The sequence below is a fragment of the Dictyostelium purpureum genome, assembly GCF_000190715.1.
Source record: "Dictyostelium purpureum unplaced genomic scaffold DICPUscaffold_112, whole genome shotgun sequence".
Taxonomy (NCBI): domain Eukaryota; phylum Evosea; class Eumycetozoa; order Dictyosteliales; family Dictyosteliaceae; genus Dictyostelium; species Dictyostelium purpureum.
In genome coordinates, this window is record NW_003519449.1 from 46,727 (window position 1) to 65,885 (window position 19,159).

The 19,159-nt window shown below is 24.9% G+C and overlaps 4 protein-coding genes across 4 annotated transcripts; 2 read left to right on the top strand and 2 right to left on the bottom strand.

Annotated features, from left to right (window-relative positions):
* Positions 1–373: 373 nt before the first annotated feature.
* Positions 374–8,797, bottom strand: DICPUDRAFT_78657 (uncharacterized protein; the record flags this gene model as incomplete). Its single annotated transcript, XM_003287761.1, has 6 exons — positions 374–1,321; positions 1,389–3,961; positions 4,044–4,515; positions 4,604–8,352; positions 8,446–8,661; positions 8,740–8,797. The coding sequence occupies 6 exons, from the start codon at positions 8,795–8,797 to the stop codon at positions 374–376; spliced, it is 8,016 nt and encodes a 2,671-aa protein (XP_003287809.1).
* Positions 8,798–9,337: 540 nt separating this feature from the next.
* Positions 9,338–10,633, top strand: DICPUDRAFT_87760 (uncharacterized protein; the record flags this gene model as incomplete). The annotated part of the gene is made up of 1 exon (XM_003287750.1): positions 9,338–10,633. The coding sequence occupies one exon, from the start codon at positions 9,338–9,340 to the stop codon at positions 10,631–10,633; it is 1,296 nt and encodes a 431-aa protein (XP_003287798.1).
* Positions 10,634–10,724: 91 nt separating this feature from the next.
* On the bottom strand, positions 10,725–13,160 carry DICPUDRAFT_91988 (uncharacterized protein). The gene is made up of 2 exons (XM_003287762.1): positions 13,022–13,160; positions 10,725–11,670 (listed from the first exon to the last, which is right to left on the bottom strand). The coding sequence occupies exon 2, from the start codon at positions 11,633–11,635 to the stop codon at positions 10,904–10,906; it is 732 nt and encodes a 243-aa protein (XP_003287810.1). The 5' UTR covers positions 11,636–11,670; positions 13,022–13,160; the 3' UTR covers positions 10,725–10,903.
* Positions 13,161–14,880: 1,720 nt separating this feature from the next.
* On the top strand, positions 14,881–18,903 carry DICPUDRAFT_78660 (uncharacterized protein; the record flags this gene model as incomplete). Its single annotated transcript, XM_003287751.1, has 2 exons — positions 14,881–15,079; positions 15,149–18,903. The coding sequence occupies 2 exons, from the start codon at positions 14,881–14,883 to the stop codon at positions 18,901–18,903; spliced, it is 3,954 nt and encodes a 1,317-aa protein (XP_003287799.1).
* Positions 18,904–19,159: the final 256 nt, after the last annotated feature.

The following is a 19,159-nucleotide window of genomic DNA, read 5'->3' on the forward strand; positions in this document are numbered from 1 at the left end:
CTGTGTTTAAAAAAAAAAAAAACTGTGAAAAAAAAAATTAAATATTAATTTTTTTTTATTTTTAAGTTCCCCTAATTTTATGGGGGGGGAAATGTGAATGTATCTTTATAAAAAATACATGGTTTTTGTAAAATGTATCAAACAAAAATGATAAAATAAATTTTTTTTTTTTTTTTATTATTTTTACTTTTATGTTAAATTTATTTTAAATTTTTAACTTTATTAAATTTTTTAAATTTTATTTATTTCTGTATGATATTTTCTATTTACGTATTAAAATTATATTTTTGTTAAAAAAAAAAAAAATTATCATAATTTTTTTTAAAAAAAAGTTTAGTTAAGAAATATTTTATATTTTATTGATAATATTTTGTTAATTATTGATTATTTTTTTTGCTTCTTTTAAATAATTGTTTGATAAATCTAATATTTGAGAAGAGTTTGCTTGATTAGAGTCTCTGCATAATGATGTTTTGAATCGACTCAAATCGGTTTCAAATAGTGTAAGCTCTCTTAGTGAGTTTAGACTGTTTGTTAACCCTTTTAATCTATTAGTTTTAGAAATTGAACTATATGGAATATCTTGATATTCTAAAATACTTTTAACTGAAAATGAAATAGATTTGTTACAATATTTAAAAACTTCGTCATAATCTTGGCTTTGGTACATTTTTGTTGCTATCTGGTTCTTTTTTAAAGCTATTTGATAAAACAATAGAGACTCTTGATTTGTTTTTTTTTTATCTTTTTCTAAATCATTTGTTTTTTTATCTTTTTCCAAATCAAACATTTGTTCAATAGTTTCTTTTTTCTTTTTTGTTTCTTTTTTATTTCCTTCTGCTAAAATTCTATTAAAGATACTGCATAATGAATTTTTTTGGATCCTATAAATTTCTTCTAAAATAGAATATAGTTGATCGTTGTCTTCATCAATGTATAAGCTATTTGTACCAGGGTCATAGAAATATTTTGTTTTCTTATTATTTGAAATATTGGAGTTATCTGTTTTTAAAATTGTTTTTAATATTATAGATCCAAAGTTGATGGTGATGTTTTGAAATTTCTCCTTATTTGGATGATTTGAAATTAATGTAACAAGTTCGGGATCTGTTAAAAATCCAGAATTGAATATATTGAATTCTGATGATTCAAAATTTTGATTGAATTTTGAAATTTCTTTATTAATTTCTTCGTTAACTAGAGTTGATAGTTTTGGAATTCCCCAGGCTTCAAATTCATTTTTATATATTTCATTTGCAACCCATAATTTATCAGCGATATTTATTCTTTTAAAGATCATTTGATTATCTATATAAAATACCTAATTGTTGAAAATGTATTAGTTTATATTCTATAATAATATTTATTAAAATAATGAATAAACTTACTTTCGATAATGGTTTTAAAAAATTTATATTTGTTAAAATTGGAACTGTTTTATCTGTTTGATCATAATATGGCGATAAAATTCCATTTATTATTTTAAATGGTTGCATTTGGCTTGTAATGTCATGGTCGAGGAATTGTTTTAATCTATTGACTATTGTTTGCTTATTATTAATTGTTTTTACACCCAATAATGTGAATAAACTACTGAAGATTGAATAAAAATTTGGTAATGGTTTAAAGAATGGTTCTAATTGTAAATTTTCAAAAATAATATTTTCGAATTCTACTGATAAATTTGAATTTTGAATTGGTAATCTTTCAATTTGGTATTCATTGATATTTTTAATTTGATTACCACCTATCAATTGATCTTCTAAATATTGACAATTTTCTTTTAAGAGGTTGAATAGTTTATCATCAAATATATGATTATCATTATTTTTCCAATTGTTTTGACCTTGAAATATATTGAATAAATTTTTAAAAACTATTTCATTTGTTATTTGGATATAATTATTTGGGGGATTGATTTGTTCTGAGCATTGGTATTTAATTGTAAAGAGAAGATTTTTATGTTTTTGGACAAAAAAACATTCCTCTATTGTTCCCAAAAGTGGTGGATCTGGTATGGCACCAATTAAATCTATAGATGAAGTTGGTATGATATTAAGTTCTTTTATGTAATCAAATATTTCGCTGAATGAATTTATTAAATCACGGTTCGATTTTAGAAGACCCCATAGAGACTTTGATCTTTCTACTAATTTTTCTTCTGATTTGGAATCTTTAGCACTTTTTGAATCTTTTTTAAAACTATCATAGTCTATTGATAATTTTTTGAATTCTCTTTCAATACTTTCTCTATCTAAATAGTTTTTGATACCAAAATTTTCAAATACTTTATTCCATTCTTTGGTATCGAAGCATTCTAATGGAAAAGGTAAATCGAAGATTCCTTTAAATTGAAAGCTGTATAATTCTGAAATTGATCGAAATTGGGGAATATCTTTAAAATTGCATGGAATTAATCTAGATCCTTTAAACTTGTCATATTGATTATTTACCAATTGTGTAAATTTGCCATTTTTGTATATAGATTCCCTAAAAAAGTTTAAAATTGAAATATTTTCTTCTAAAGTAAAACTTTCGTAATTTGGGAAAATAATTTCGAAAAAGAATTCGATTGGATTTAATTTGGTAACTCCTGGACATGATGAAGTTTTGTAAAAAACTAATTCTGAAAATTCTTTATCTAAATATAATTCATCTTTGGAGATCTTTACGTTATCTTTGAATAAGTTATAATATTCTTGGTTAAACTTTAAAGTTTTTTTTCTATTAACAAAGTCGAAAGTACCATTGTTTAATTTTAAAAGTTGGCAACCATTTGATAGCTCTGGACCTAAATATCCAATGATTTCAATTAAACTGGTATTATTATTTAAAATTTCTTTGTCTAATGTTTTGTTTTGTATTATTTTTGATAATAACTGTGGCTTCATTATATTTTGTTCCAATTCTAATTGTTTACAGAGTTTTTTTGGAATAAAATATATATCGCCATAATTTGAAAAACATTTTAATGTGGACATTGGTGGTTTCTGATCACTATCAATTAAACATAAAAATTTAACTGAACTTTTTCTTGAACAATAGTTTGGATGAGGTATAAAATAGTCAAATTGGTGTTCAATTGAAATTTGATAGAACTTGTGGATAAACTTTTGAAAAATTGTACTACTATTTGTTTGATTTTCTGGGAAAATTTGATAATATCTTTCGGTTAGATTCATGTATGTATTTTTATCTGGGTGCTCTCTACCTAAAATATAATCTTCTTTGTATAATAATAATGTTTTGATAAAGATTGGAGTAATAAGTTCTTCAATTAATAAGTTGTTCCAGTAAATAGAGAATGACTCTAGACTTTGTGTAGTTTTACTGACGACTTTTTCCAATGGATCTTCATTCATTTGAATATTCATAGCTCTTTCTTTTTCCAATATATCTCTTGCTGTGGTCATTGAAAAGAAACCATTAACATGGATTGGTAGGTCACTATCTTCGAATGGAAGGTAACAAAATGATTTCGATTTTTGTTTTATAAAAGATCCATCTACATCCGATATTTCAAATGCAATACCACCGTAAGGTTTTCTCTTTTCTTCGGTATACATTGTGAGGAACTTTCTTATTTTATTGTCTTTTGGTAGATTATTTAAAAACTCCTCATTGTTTTCAAATACAGTTGATGAACCTACTATGAATCTCTTAGTTTCCTTTTCTTTTTTATTTATTACTTCATAAGTATATTCTGTTATATCCATTGGAATGACATCTAATAATTTATGTGTTTCTCTTTGTATGAGACTCTTTACCGATAGTTTAGTTGTTTTATATAATGATTCATATTTATTTGTTAAATAGCCGATTTCAATTTCACTAATCTTTGTGAAAAACATAAAGTTGTGAAGTTGGTTCTGATTAAAATTTGAAAAGAGATCTAAAATACTTTGAGTATTAAACTCTACATTTTTAATATTCCTATGTTTATTTAAGTTTTTTTTTAATGCTATATTTATAATGTAAAAAATATGTAAGTAAATATAAAATAATAAAAAATTAATATATAATAAATCTATAATAATTCTTACGTAATCTAATAATGGTTCCTTTAAATTCTCCTTGATCGAAATCAATATTGAATAGTTTTTTGTAATTTAAAAATGGTTTGAAATAATCTTTTTTTACATTAAAGTGTTTTTTAATTTCAAGTTTTGCACCTGTTGATCTACTCCTAGATACTGGAATATGGCTAATAAATGGATCTAATATCATTAAATACTTTCCAGATAAAATTGTAATAACATTAGAAAAGTTGTATGCTGAGTTAATACCTAAACCATTGAAACCAATTGTTGATTGGTCTTGTTTTTTGTATGATGAACTTATTGTTTGAACATTTTCAATATCTCGATCTGTAAATATTGAGTTATTATAAATAACTAAAGAATTGGAAAGATAATTTTCAATATCTGGAACATCTTCTTTTTTTATATATTCACTTTTATAACTATTTTGATCCATAAATATTTTAAATTCAGTTGCATTGGAATCACTGGAATTCTATTAAAATAAAGATAAATTTAAAAAAAATAATAAGAAAATGATTTCCAAAGTTTACTATTAATATTTTAATTTAAAAGATACCTACTTGAATCATTTCATTGAAAAAACTTTGAACTCCATAATCTTTAATAAGGCTTTGTAAACGTGGAACCAATTCTTCTTTTTGACCAAAAGAACATGCAACCTCTTCTTGTATAATTTGCGATAGTTTTGATATTTTTAATTTATCTACTGTTAATAGTGCAATAAGTTTATTTAATTGATGATAATCTATACTTTCTGGAATAGCAGTTTCAGAGAATACAACTTTATCAAACTCAATTAATTGGTTTTCTATAGTTGGTAAAAGCTTAATTCTATCTTTGTTTATGTCATCGCTATTGAAATTTGAAATAAACCTTAAGCAATAACAATACATTTGAATTAAATCTTGAGTTATTTCTTGCTTTTGAATTTCTGAAATTATATTGTAATAATCTTCTAAGTATAAATTTTCCTTTATTATTTTTTTAAAAATTGGAAAAACTGATGGATTAACTTTGTAATAAAATGGAGAGAAAACTACATTTTCACCTTCGTAGTACAATTTTTCAATATTGATAAATTGATTCATGTGCCATAATATACCATATTCTTTAATTTGTTTTAATACTTGCTCTTGTTGTGGTGACAATTCTTTAATTTTTGAAACAAATTTATAAATTGATTTGAAAACTATATCTAAATTTAAATCCTTTGGAAAAGGTTTTTTTATTAATAATGTATACCAATGATCGAAAACTGATTGGCTGTCATCTTTTAAATAATTGTAAATGTTTGATTTATTTTCAAATTTGATTGGATATTTTATTGAAAACTTGATATCTTTATGTTCTAAAATAGTAACTTCTGAGAGTGAAATGGTTGATGTATTTGGTTCAAAACCTGGATATGTTTCTACAATATAGCTTGGAATGAAATTAATATTTCTGATTCTATCTAATGTACCGTTTGCTTGGGATGGATCAATTTGATTAAAGTATATTAACAATAAATCGTATAGTTTTTGATCACAAGGGTTACTTTGAAGGAATTCTATAATTGAGTTAATAGTTTGGCAAATAGTAATATTCTTAATTAATTGTAGATTTAATAAAATCTCTGAAATAAAGTATATCTCTTTATGGATTACAAGTTCTGGTTTGATAATTTCATATATTTCAATATCTTTTTTTGAAAGATGGTACACGTTTTTTAAATTAATATATTGACTACTCGATGTTAATATCCAATTTGATTTATAAAGTTCATTTGAGTAGATACTATCGGAGCCTGGTGTATATATTACTCCGGAATTATTATATGTTCCATAACTTGACCTATATAAGTATTTGTTTCCAAATGTTTTAATAACTTGAATGGATTTTTCTTCTGAAAAATATTGCAGGTTTGGTAAAAGATAGTTTAAATAAACTAAAAAATTATTTTTATAAATTGAATTAGTTGGTAATGGAATACCATCATATTCATTGCTATTTATTAAAACAACTTCTTTGCCATTGATTTCATAATCTTTAATATCTGAAAACTTAATGCATGTGGATTGGTTTGAAATGAATGTGAATTTTTTATTTGAATTACCAATACATTCATGAATTGGCATTGAAAAAAACAAATTCTTATTAGTGTTGCTCCATTTTGTAAAACCATTTTGATTCGCTAAATTGTACAAGTATTTTCTGAGGGATGATATCTCATCGGGTAAAAGTATTTGCTCGAATGAATCATGTTTTCCAATTTCTAGATACAATTTATCAATGAAACTCTTTGAATGGCAATAATTTGATAAAAACATTTGAACAATACAGTTTTCATTTTCAACAAAAATAATTTTTAATTTTTCGAAAATAATTCTATTGTTTTCAGAAAATATTGAGTTTGATTTTGGAAAAACCCTTGGGTGGTTAAAGTTAATATATTTGATATTGGAAAAACCAAATTTTGATAATTGACCCTCCTTGTATGGGAAAATATGTAATTTTGATATTGATTTATTTATTGAAGCATCATTAAAATCATATAAACTTCTAATAACCTCCCAAATTTCTTTTGAATAATTGGTTTCTCTATCTGCAACCATATTTATTTTATTTAAAAATGAATAAATATCGATTGATTTAATATTGTGATATGATTTCTTGATAAGGTCTATCTTTTCACAAAATGTTTTACTAATCAGTGAGATGTCAAGAATATAATCTAAATTTGCGCCAATGTTATTTAATAGTTGATATATATTATTTGAAACTATAATAAAATCATATTTAGAAAAGTAGATGGGTTTTTTTTCTTGTAATGAGTCCAATTTTCTAATGTTTGAATGGTTTATAGGAAGAATTTGTAGATTGTTTAAAAGTCTATTTGTAATTACTGAATCATTTGAACAAATATAGTCTAGAATATCTTCAGAATATTCAGTAAGTTGATTCTTTGATAACAATGAACATAGAAAATTTGGAGAAATTATACAACTTGTATTAAATCCATTATTTTTGAGATAGCTGATGAAAAGGTTATTCAAAAGTATTGTTTGATAATTTGATTCCCTTAAATAGTCTAAAACAAAAGATTTAGTATTTTCTTCAACAATAACCGAGCCATTATAAGAATTATATTGCGACCCCGTTCTATTAAAATAATTTAAAAAATAATTTCCCTCCATTACATGCTTCATTGTATTGGTTGAAAAGTCAATTTCGGCTGATGAGTTACTTGACTTGTTTACAAGACAGTGGTATGGGAAATATGATATTAGATCGATATTGAATTTGGTCATGTAATTTAGTGCTTCTTTATAAAAAAATGGAACAACTGATTCTGAGACAAAGTGATTCCATTTATTGATTTTGTACTCTTGAGTGCTTACAAGATTTGATTGACCTGTGTATTGAATTTCAGAACGAGCATCAGAAAGAATATAGTATCCAAATACATGAGCCTTTGAACTGATTTTTTGATTGCCTATTGGTAAAAAGCAGAATGGTTTACCTTGAAACTCTTCATCATATACTTCAATAGTGCCATTATTATTTGTAATTGGAATTGCAACACCTCCATACGATACTAATTTGATCTCTGAGTCAATTACAAGAGAGTTGAGTTCATTTGAAACCAATATACCTTGTGATACTATGAAACTGATTTCATTTGTTTTGATTACACCATTATTATTTAATGTTGTTTCCATTTCAAGTTGATATGTTGATTTAAAATCATTTTGATTTTTTTTTGATATAATTGTGTTGAATTCATAATTGTCAGTTTTATCAATCATTTCATTGTTTACAATTGTTTTTAAATTTTCACTAACTTTTTTTCTTTCATTTTGAACTTGGTCATGGTTTTTAACTCGAACCTTAAAAATAAAACTAGAGCTTCTCTCAAGAGTAATAGATGATATTACTTTAAGAAAGATTGGGATTTCTAACATTTCATTGTAAAATTCTTCAAGAATTTTTTTACATTCTTCGAGGGACACCGGTCTTTCTTTTATTTCACTTTTTTTAAGTCTCAATGGTAAACGAATGATGGTACCTTTGAAATACGACTTCATTGTACAGCCAAACTGTTCAAATGGTTTAAACTGGTCTTCATACTCTTCATAATTTTCAGCAGTAAAATCTTCCCATTCAATACCACCTCCAATTAGGTCAAGTGGATCTAAAAACCAAAGCTTTTTTCCAGAAATAATTTGAGGGCAATCAGTAATATGGTATGTTGAATTGAATCCCAATCCAAAATTACCAATTGAAAGCATATCTTTCTTTTTTGATCCTTCACCGATATATTCAATACCTATATAGATAATTTTTAGAATTAATATTGATTTACATAATGTTTTTGTAAATTTTTTTTTATAATAATTATTAATTTTAAAATAAAACTTACCTTCCCAATCACTATCTTTAAATACACCATTGTTATAAATGATAATACTTGGTCCTTGTAGATCCTTTAAGTTGCTGTGAAACTCATGACCATCTTTAAAATGTAGTTTGTTAGAGCCATAGGTATTTAAATCTAATTTAATGATGACTTCATTTGCACCAGCATCTTCAGCATTTTGAACAATTTCTCTAAATATTTTAGATTCTTGATATTTAGCTATTTTTATATTATTTATAATATATTAATAAGGTTTGTAATAAAAATATAAAAAAATAATAATAATGTAATATTTACCTAAATTGTTCCTAATTCCAGTACTTATTTTAAATTTTTGATTCTTTTGCTTTGCCATGTAATTACAGTATTTCAATTATTTTAATTTTTTTTTTTTTTTTTTTTTTAATGCTACTTTCAGTTATTTTTTTAATATTTATATTTTGTTAAATTGTTATTATTATTAATGTAATAAATATTTTTTTATTTTTATTTTTATGTATTGGTAAAAAAAATTTAAAAAACTTAAAAAGAGTTTTGAATCAAAATTTAAGTGACTTAAAATTATGTAAATTATGCTATCTTTAGCTCAACCTCGATATATTGCATGTTTATAAGATTGTTGTAAAATTATAATAATAAACCCCACAATGGGGGTGACAGTTATTATGAAGCAAAACCAGTGTGTTTGATTGAAGTTGAAGGGGTTCTTTTAATACATTTTCTGATGATTAGAAGAAAAAAAAAAAAACTTTGCACTATTTGCAAATGAAAAGATTAAAGAAAGTAAATTAAAAAAAAAAAAAAAAAAAATTTCTTTTTTCAAATTTTTTTAAAAAATGCATTTTTTTTAATTTTTTTTTTTTTTTTTTTTTTTTTTTTTTAATTTATTTTAAAAATGTTTAGAAATTCGATTAACAATCTTTCAAATAAGATAAACAAAAGACAATTTGAAAGTTTTTTTTCAACTATCAAATGCATCAATAAAAATGAAAGAATAATATTTATAAAACCAACTATTTTATCATCTAAATCAAAAAGTTCAAATATAAAATCATCAACATCATCAATTTTTAATATAAATAATAATAATAATAAATTCAATACTAGATTCTATTCAACAAAAAATGAAAAAATAAATGAAAATATCAATAATAACAACAATAACAATAATGAAAATAATAATGAAAATAATAATAATCAACAAAATGAAAATTTTAATTTCGAATTTTTAAATAGAAATAAAAAAAGAATATTATATTCAGCAGGTATAGTTTCAATGGGTTTATTTTCAGTGTATGGAGGATCACCAAATGATAACAACAACACTGACGATTATAAAAAACAAAATGTTTATGAATTTTATGGATTTAAAATTAAGGAAAGAGATTTGGTTATTGGGTCTATTATCGCATTAAACACAATCATATTTGCTCTGTTAAAGAACCCAGCATTCTACCAGAAATTTGCACTCCACTTTTACTGCTCACCACAAACCATCCAAAAATACCCAGCTTCGATTATACTTTCAACATTTACACATACGGAAGTTCTTCATTTCGCATTCAATATGTATGCTTTATTCAACTTTGGTGGTGTAGTTTATGATAGTTTGGGATTCCGTGATTTCCTTTTGCTCTACGTATTGGGTGGTTTAGTAGGTTCAATGTCTTCACTTACATTCAAATTGATGACCAAAGGTTTTGAAATCCCATCGATTGGTGCTTCAGGTTCCATTTTATCGATTGTCGGTGCCTCTGTGTTCCTAGAAAAAGAATCACGTCTCTCTATTATGTTTTTACCAATCTCATTCGAACCAATTTCATTCATTCATTGTCTAATGTTATTCGATTTAGCTGGCTGTTTAATTAGACCACTTAGCAAACTCACAAGTTGGGATCATGCTGCTCATTTTGGTTCAACTCTTTTAGGCTATTGCATCGGCCATTCCTATCAATATAAAACTCGTTTCCAAAACTTCAATGGTCAAGGCAAAATGAATGGTGATGGCTTCTACTACAATGGTACCATTAAAAATGGTGAATACTCTGGATATGGTGAATTAAAAGATCCAAGATATATTAGAAGAGGTGTATTCCAAGATGGTAGATTTTTAGCAGGTGAAATTACTTTAAGAGCAACCGGCCAAAAGAAAATATTCCAAAGACCACCACAACAACCAGGAAATAACTAAAACATAACAATCAACATAATATATAGACAAAAACAATAGTGATAATAAATAAATCTATTTGACGAATAATAAAGATTATTTTTTATTTTTTCAAAAAAGGTTTTTTATTTATACTTTTTTTTTTAAAGATTACAAAAACATAATAGTAATATACTTTTAATGATAGAACTCTTTTTGGATCTTTAAAGATTAAAAGAAATTTTTACATTGATATTTTTTTTTGGATTGTTTTTTTTATAAGGAAAGTACTGTTATTATTCTATTCTATTATTAATGAGCAGATTGAGTGGCCCAGCTATTATCTTGAATAATTGGTGATTTTGATTTTGATTTTCTAAAGTTGAAAATACTTCCCTTTTTTCCCAACTTTTTTGGGTGGCCATTATAGTCAAATTCCATCATAGATGGTGAACCAGAGGTGGATGATGAGGCAAAGTTTGGAGATCCTAAAGCTGGTGAATTAACAGGCGATGGAGCAGCATTGGTAAAGTGTTTTTCACTGCCGATTGGTGATGCAGAGTAGGATGGTTTGAAGACCATTGGTGATGATGATGGAGATGAACGGAAACCCCAACTTGTTTTGCTTCTTTGTGGTGCTTCTCTACCGGCGGTGATGGCCTCAATGGTATATTGGTGGTTAAGTTTAGAGTCGCTTAACTCTTTATGAAGCTTGTGAATATTTGTATCTCTTTCCTCTAATGCTGTTTCCATAATCTTCATTTGTGATCTTAATCTTTGGATTTGTTGTCTTTCTTCATTGGCAACTCTTTCTTTTGATCTCTTTTTCTTTTGAGCATCTGCATCGATTTCAGCATCGTTTTCGTCCCATTGAAGTTGAAGGAGTAAATTCTCTCTTTCAGTTAAGATTTTTCTTGTTGATTGCACTTCATTTTTGTAATGTTCTAATTCTTTTTCTAAAAATTGGTTTCTTTTTTCTAAAGTTTCAACTTGCTCTTGAAGTGACTGTAATGTTATATTTCTATTCATAATTGATGATTCCATTATTACTGTTGTTGTTGTTAACTGCTATTATTACTCTATGTTATTTAAAAATAAAAAAAATAAAATATTTTAAAATAAAAATTATTAAATTTAAATTTAAAAAAAAAAATTTATTAATATATAAATTTAATTATTAATTTATGTAATATTATATTTTTATTGTTATTATAATTATAATTATAAGTTTTATTATTATTATTATTAATAATATATATTTATATTTATGATTTTTATTTTTGTATTTTTTTTTTTTTATAAATAATTTTTAAAAATATATTTAAAAAATAAAAATAAAATAAAATAAAAATAAACAAATAAAAAAATACACACAATATTAATGATTAGTTATGATTATAATAATTTAAATTATTTTAAATAAAGAATTATATCTTTAAGCAATAACCGTATGGATATGATTGTTTTTATATCTCTCTATTTTGATTTTTTTTTTTTTTTATGATTTTTTTTTTTTTTTTTTTTTTTGATTGTTCCTTAATTTATTTTTGTTTATGTGAGTGATATTAATAAGGTATTTTTTAACAACCAATAAAATATGTGTTTTAATATATTATTTATATTTTTTATTTTAAAAAATTTATTTCTTTCTTTAATATGGAGGATATTAAAGTTGGGTATGATTACCATTTAAAGATTATAAAAAAAATGTGGTTGAATATTTAACTGTTGTGAGGATGACAGTCTTTGTGCTGATCGACCTGTATTTTAATGTTTTTAAATGGTAATGAAAAATGATAGAATTGATTATTTTAATCATCAACTAACCACACAAAAGTGGTGATATATTTATAAATAATTGCTCTAATACTACCACATATTAATATAACACATACACACATACACACAAACTCTTCACATATATTAACACAAAAATTAAATAAAGTTATAATATATCACTATATAATATTTATTTGTATAACAAAGTAAGTTTTATTTAAAAAATTAAATATTCTTACGCCTCTATCCTCCGTGATATCTAGTTTTTGATTATGAGAGTGATTAATTTTATATATTATATTATAATTGATATAAAAAATTTTAAAAGAAAATTAAACTGCTATTAATTATAAATAATTTTATTTTTATTTATTGTTATGTTGTATTTGTTTTTAACTTTTATTGTGTTCAATAAAATAGAGTTTTAAAAATAAATAACAAAAATATTACACAATTTTTTTCAAACACAATAGTTTTTTTTTTTTTTAATAAAAAAAAATAATATAAATAAATAAACAAATAATAAAAATAAACAAAATAAATGATTAATAATTAATTATTTTAAAATTCTAAATAAATAAAAATAGATGGGTATATGATTATATTTGTGTAAAAAAAAAAAAAAGTGTGGGTGTTTATTTCTATAATTACTTTATATTATTTTTAATTTAAATAATAATGATTATTAATTATTAGACTGATTGATATATATAAAAAACCAATGAATTTGAGTTTTATTTATTTTTTTAGAAAACTATTATTATCTTTAATTATAAAAAAATAGAAGAACAAAAAAATAAATATTTATTTATTATAAAAAACACACACTAACTTATAAGTTGATATGAGTTGTATTAATTTTTTTTTGATTTAAAAATATTTTAAAAAAAATATAAATATAAAAAAAATATAATTAAATTTATACCACATTGTTATAATACATATATGAAAAATGATATAAGTTTATATCAAATATATAAATGGAGTTAACCAACACCCCTTAAATAAAATTTCTTTTCTTATTTAATTTAACACAGTTTATTATAGTTACGCACATTTAAAAAAAAAAAAGTATTGAAAAACATATGCACAAATATATACCAAACCCCCTTTTTTGAATTCAACAATAAAAAATACTACACACTTTACCCCACCACACATTAACACCAACACAAAATAATTAAAAAAAAACACAAATTATTATTTTATATAATAATAAAATAAATACATATATTTATAACTTACATATATAACATTAAAATATGATTATTTTTATTATTTTTATTATTATTTTAAAATAATATATGTTAACACATGAATATATATTTGTGAGCCTTCACAATAAAATATTTATATCACCCCCAACATCAACACTATTACTTCACAAATTATTTTGTTTTAAATCTAAATAATTAGAGTGAATCATCCCTGTTTTGTTCTTTTATGGATGTACAATTATGTGTTGATATTTATAGTATTTCGAAAACCTAATTTAGAAAACTAAATTTAAAATTACTGGTACCTTCACCAATCAATATTTTTCAAATAATGGAAAAAATAAAGAGTGGGAGAGTAAACAATAATTATTAAAATAAAATTTGTAAATCATAATGAATAAATATTTTAACTACATTAGTATAAAATAAGATTCATGTTATTTGATATACTATTTTAAAAATAAAACCATTTACCTAAAACCATTTTTGTAATGATTGATATTCTTAATAATAGAAAAAAAAATATTTTTGTATAATTATTATTTTTTTTTTTGGTTTTATTTTTATTTTTTTTAGTTGTTATTTGTTTTTTTTAATTTCTCAAAATGTTATTATTTTTAAAATATTATAAAAACAACAATAATTATTTTATATAGTGTATAAATTATTTTTAAAAGAAATGAATATAACCTTCATAATGTTTAATTATATATATTAAAAAAATGGTTTGTTTAAGCTCGATATGTAACTGAACCTTTTTCATATAATTAAAACCATTTTTTGAATTTAAAAAAAAAATTAAAAAAAAAAAAAAAAAAAAAAAATATTTTTTTTAATTTTCTTTTATTTTTTTTTCAAACACAAAACGATTTTTTTAAAAATTTTAATTATTATTTGGATTTAAATATTGTGGGTGTGGAAATAAAATTAATTAATTATTTTATTTGTTGTTTATTTATTTTTATTTTATTTTATATTTAAACACACAAATTAATATTTTAAAATATAATTTTATTTTTTTTAAAAATTTTATTTTTTAATTTTTATAAATTTTAAAAAATAGTTTAAATTACAACGCAACAGCAGATAAATAGCTGCATATAGAGAATAACATAAAACAACGACCACAATAATAATAATAATAATAATAATAATTATAAAGCATATTTAATTTAGTGTAGTTTTAATGCAAATGAAAAGTAATATTATAAAATAGTAATAATAATTAAATAATACATTAATAAAATAAAAAATTAATAATAAAAACAATAAAAACAATAGGAAATAATAATAATGGCTGATAATACATTTAGAATTTATATAAATGATAGACATTTTATTGTTAAAAGAGATTCACTAAATAGTAAAGCATTGGTGATCAACAGACACGATCCTTCTAAAATTGATATTATAGCATCAAATCAAATTGACCCAAACTTAAGATCCGATAGAACTGTATATTGTGTTTTAGGTATATTTAGAATTTATAATGGTAAATATCTTTATTTTAAAAAATATTATAATTAAATATATTAATTAACATTGTTTTTATTGGTTATAGAATGTTTTTTAGTTGTTGTTACAGAATCCGATATTGCAGCAAATTTTCAATTTAAAGGACAACAGAATGTTATTAGAAAAATTAGATGCACCGATTTTATATCATTTGTGACAGGTAGAGGTCACTCAGCTTTAGAGTATCAACAACAACAACAGGAATATGAAAGCAAACATCCTTATGTCCAGGTTATGAATTTATTGAACAGTGGTCATTTTTATTGGACTCCACCAAATAGTAGCTTCGATATAACACGTACATACCAAAGACAAGTATTAGATCCAAAAGAAGGATTACCAGTATGGGAAAGAGTGGACAAAAGATTTTATTGGAACAAATATTTACAAAAAGATTTTATAGCGTATCGTCTCTACGATTGGTGTTTCCCAATTATTCAAGGTTATGTAGTATCAGATAATCTAGGTCATATACAGAGCAAAAATGTTCAATATACACTAATCTCTAGAAGAAGTCGTTTTAGAGCAGGCACTCGTTTTGTAACTCGTGGTATTGACGATGATGGTAATGTTGCAAATTTTGTGGAAACTGAACAAATCCTTAGTGTTGATAATTTTGGTGTTTTAGCATTTCTTCAAATTCGTGGTTCAGTCCCTGTATTTTGGAATCAATCATCACCTCAATTAAGCGATTTAAAGATTAAGATGTCAAATCTTTCAAAGATTGGTAAAATTAGTAAAAAGAAGATTGTAATTGCTCGTAACACTCAGGCTACAACTCCTGCTTTCCAATTACACATGAAAGAACAAACCTCAAAGTATGGAAATATAGTAATCGTCAATTTATTATCAAAACTCAAGAGTGGTGAATGTGATTTAATTAATGCATATGAGGAGCAAATAAGAATATTGCGTTCAAGTCAAATATTTTATAACCATTTCGATTTGCATGAACAAACAAAAGGCAATAGAATGGACTCTTTAGACTCGTTGGTCAACTACATCGATAACCAAGTATTCCAACAATTAAAAGTTGTCGGTTACTTTTTCCAAAATGCCAATGGTCAAGTGCAATCAAAACAAAATGGTATCATTAGAACAAATTGCAAAGATTGTTTGGATCGTACCAATATCGTCCAATCTCGTATTAGTTGGATTCTTTTCGAAAACCATCTTCGTTTAGTTGGTCTATTCTCTAATCGTGACTCTGTTAGTGGATATACCCGTATGTCACAACTATTGAAAACAATGTGGGCTGATAATGGTGATGCTCTTTCTATTCAATACGCTGGTTCTGGCTCATTGAAATCAACTTTAACCCGTGAAGGTGATTATGGTATTATGGGTATGCTTGCTGATGGTAAAAAAACAATGACTAGATTCTATATAAACAACTTCAAAGATCCCGGTAGACAAGACGTATTGGATTTACTTTTAGGTCTTCACAAATCAATGGCAATTAGTCACGGTGGTCACGATGATAACATTAGAAAGGAGGTTCAAGATAGAGTAAATGAATATTCTCAAAAAGAATTTAAAAATGTTTTTGTTGGTACCTATAATGTTGGTGGTGTGCCCTCACACACATTCAATCTAACAGATTGGTTAAAGAGTAGCTATCCAGCACCAGATTTCTATGTTTTAGGTTTACAGGAGGTTGTCGAATTAACAGCAGGTCAAATTTTGGCTACAGATTCGTCAATTGGTCGTCAATGGGAAGACGCTATTGAAAGAGCTCTCGCTCGTACAAATCCATCCGTCAAATATATAAAATTACAATCGAGTCAATTGGTTGGTTTGTTATTATGTATTTATGTTAAAGAGGATAGTATCTATTGTTTCAGAGAGGTTCAAATTCAAAATATTAAAGTTGGTTTACAAGGTCTTGCTGGTAACAAAGGTGGCATTGGTGTAAGATTGCTTTTCGCCGATACTTCTTTCACTTTTGTTACTGCTCATTTTGCAGCAGGTCACTCTAATGTGGACGATCGTGTAAACGATTTCAGAGAAATAGATTCACAGTTAGCATTTGGACGTCAAGGTCAATATAGAGTTTCAGATTCAGATTATTCTTTCTGGTTAGGTGATTTCAATTTCAGAATTGATTTACCAGATGAGGAAATTAAGAGATGCATCAATGATGGTAATTTCCCAAAACTTTATGACCACGATCAATTAAAAAGATGTATGGAGACCGGTAGAGTATTCGGTGGATTCAGAGAAGAGGTTATCTCATTTGCTCCAACTTATAAATACGATTTAAACACTAATCGTTATGACACAAGTCAAAAACAAAGAGCACCAGCTTACACAGATAGAATCCTTTGGGCAAATAAAGTTCACCATGATTTAAGACAACTCTACTACACAAGACATGAGATCTTTTCATCTGACCACAGACCAGTAAGTTCTTATTTCCAAGTAGAAGTCACCAAGATTGATAAAGAAAAAGAAAGATTACTTCGTCAACAATTATATGAACAAAAATCTTCACAATTTATTAGCATTAATAAAGATGGTGCAAATACATTAACAAAAGAATTTGATTCATTGTCAATCTCTTCAAGAAGCCAAGCATTAACAAATAGTACTTATAATAATAATAATGGTGTTGCAGTTAATCACTCACAACCTGTAAAAGTTTTACCAACAAATACAATTGTTACTCCAAAACCAATTGTTCCAGTAAATAGCAACGCTAACCAATCAAATATTCAATACCAAATTACAACCACCCAACAAGAAAATATTAAAACTAGAAGTGGTAGTGGCAGTAATTCAATTCTTGCAACCACTACATCAACTCAAAGAAAATTGTCATCAGGTAGACCTTTACCAATGGTACCAACACCAAATCAACAACAAACACCCCAACAATTATTGGTTCAAATTCCAACTGATTTTACGAATAACAACAACATCAATAATAATAATAATGTAAATAATGCACCAGTTAGTCTTACTAAGTTAACAGGATCTGGAGGTAAAAGATCACCATCCTCTTCATTCCTTAATAATAGTAATAACAATAATAATAATAATAATAATAGTAGTAGTGGTAGTAGTAATAGTCTTGTTCCAGTTTCGGGTGATGGAAATCATTCACCATTTTTTGATGATCAATTTGATCCAAGAAAAGGTAGACTTTCACCAATACCATCATCATTCAATGATAGTGGTAGTGCTTATAGTAATAATAATACTTTAGCTTTACCTCCATCTACCTCAACTCCTCCACCAATGGAATTATTGGTACCAACTTCACAACCAACTCAACATAATAACATGTATAATAGTAATAATAGTAATAGTAACACAGGCAGTGGTAAAATCCAACCTATTCACTCAAGCAGTATTAATCCAAACTCTCTTTATGGTCAACAACAACTTCAATCCCAGTCACAAAACCTAGATCAACTTTTAATTGATTCTTGGGGAGCAAAGAATAGCGGTAATAGTAATAATAACTATTATAGATCCGAACCACCACCATTACAACCAATACCATCATCCGTTTATCCACCACAGCAATCGACATACGCAATATCACAACAACCACCAAACTTTATGCTTCAACAACCATTACAACCTGTAATGTCACCAAACCAGAATATGTACTTACAACAACAACAACAATATTCATCACCATATCAAACTAATATTTATTCGCAACCACCACCATTACAAGCTCCAGGATACTCATACCAAACCAATATTTATCAACAACAACCTCCACCATTACCGTCATTCATTAATCAAGCCCCACAACAAAACAATCATTTAGGTTCAATTTTAGATTAAACTCAAATCTATTCACTCTCGGTATTATAAAAAAAACAAATAAAAAATATAAAATAACAAACTTAAAATTATTTATTAAAAATTATTATTATTTTTTTTTTTTTTTCGTAAGTTCGCAAAAAATCTCTACTGATTCAATTTTACCTAAATTAAATTTTCAATCAAACTTTGATATAAAAAGAAATTTAATTTTTCATCTATTTTCTATAAATATTTTTAAAAAAAAATTTTAATAAATAAAAATATTCTGTTTTTA

What these genes read in the sequence shown, in the direction of transcription:
- DICPUDRAFT_91988 (XM_003287762.1), bottom strand. Translation starts at nt 11,635, where the DNA reads ATGGAATCATCAATTATGAATAGAAATATAACATTACAGTCACTTCAA.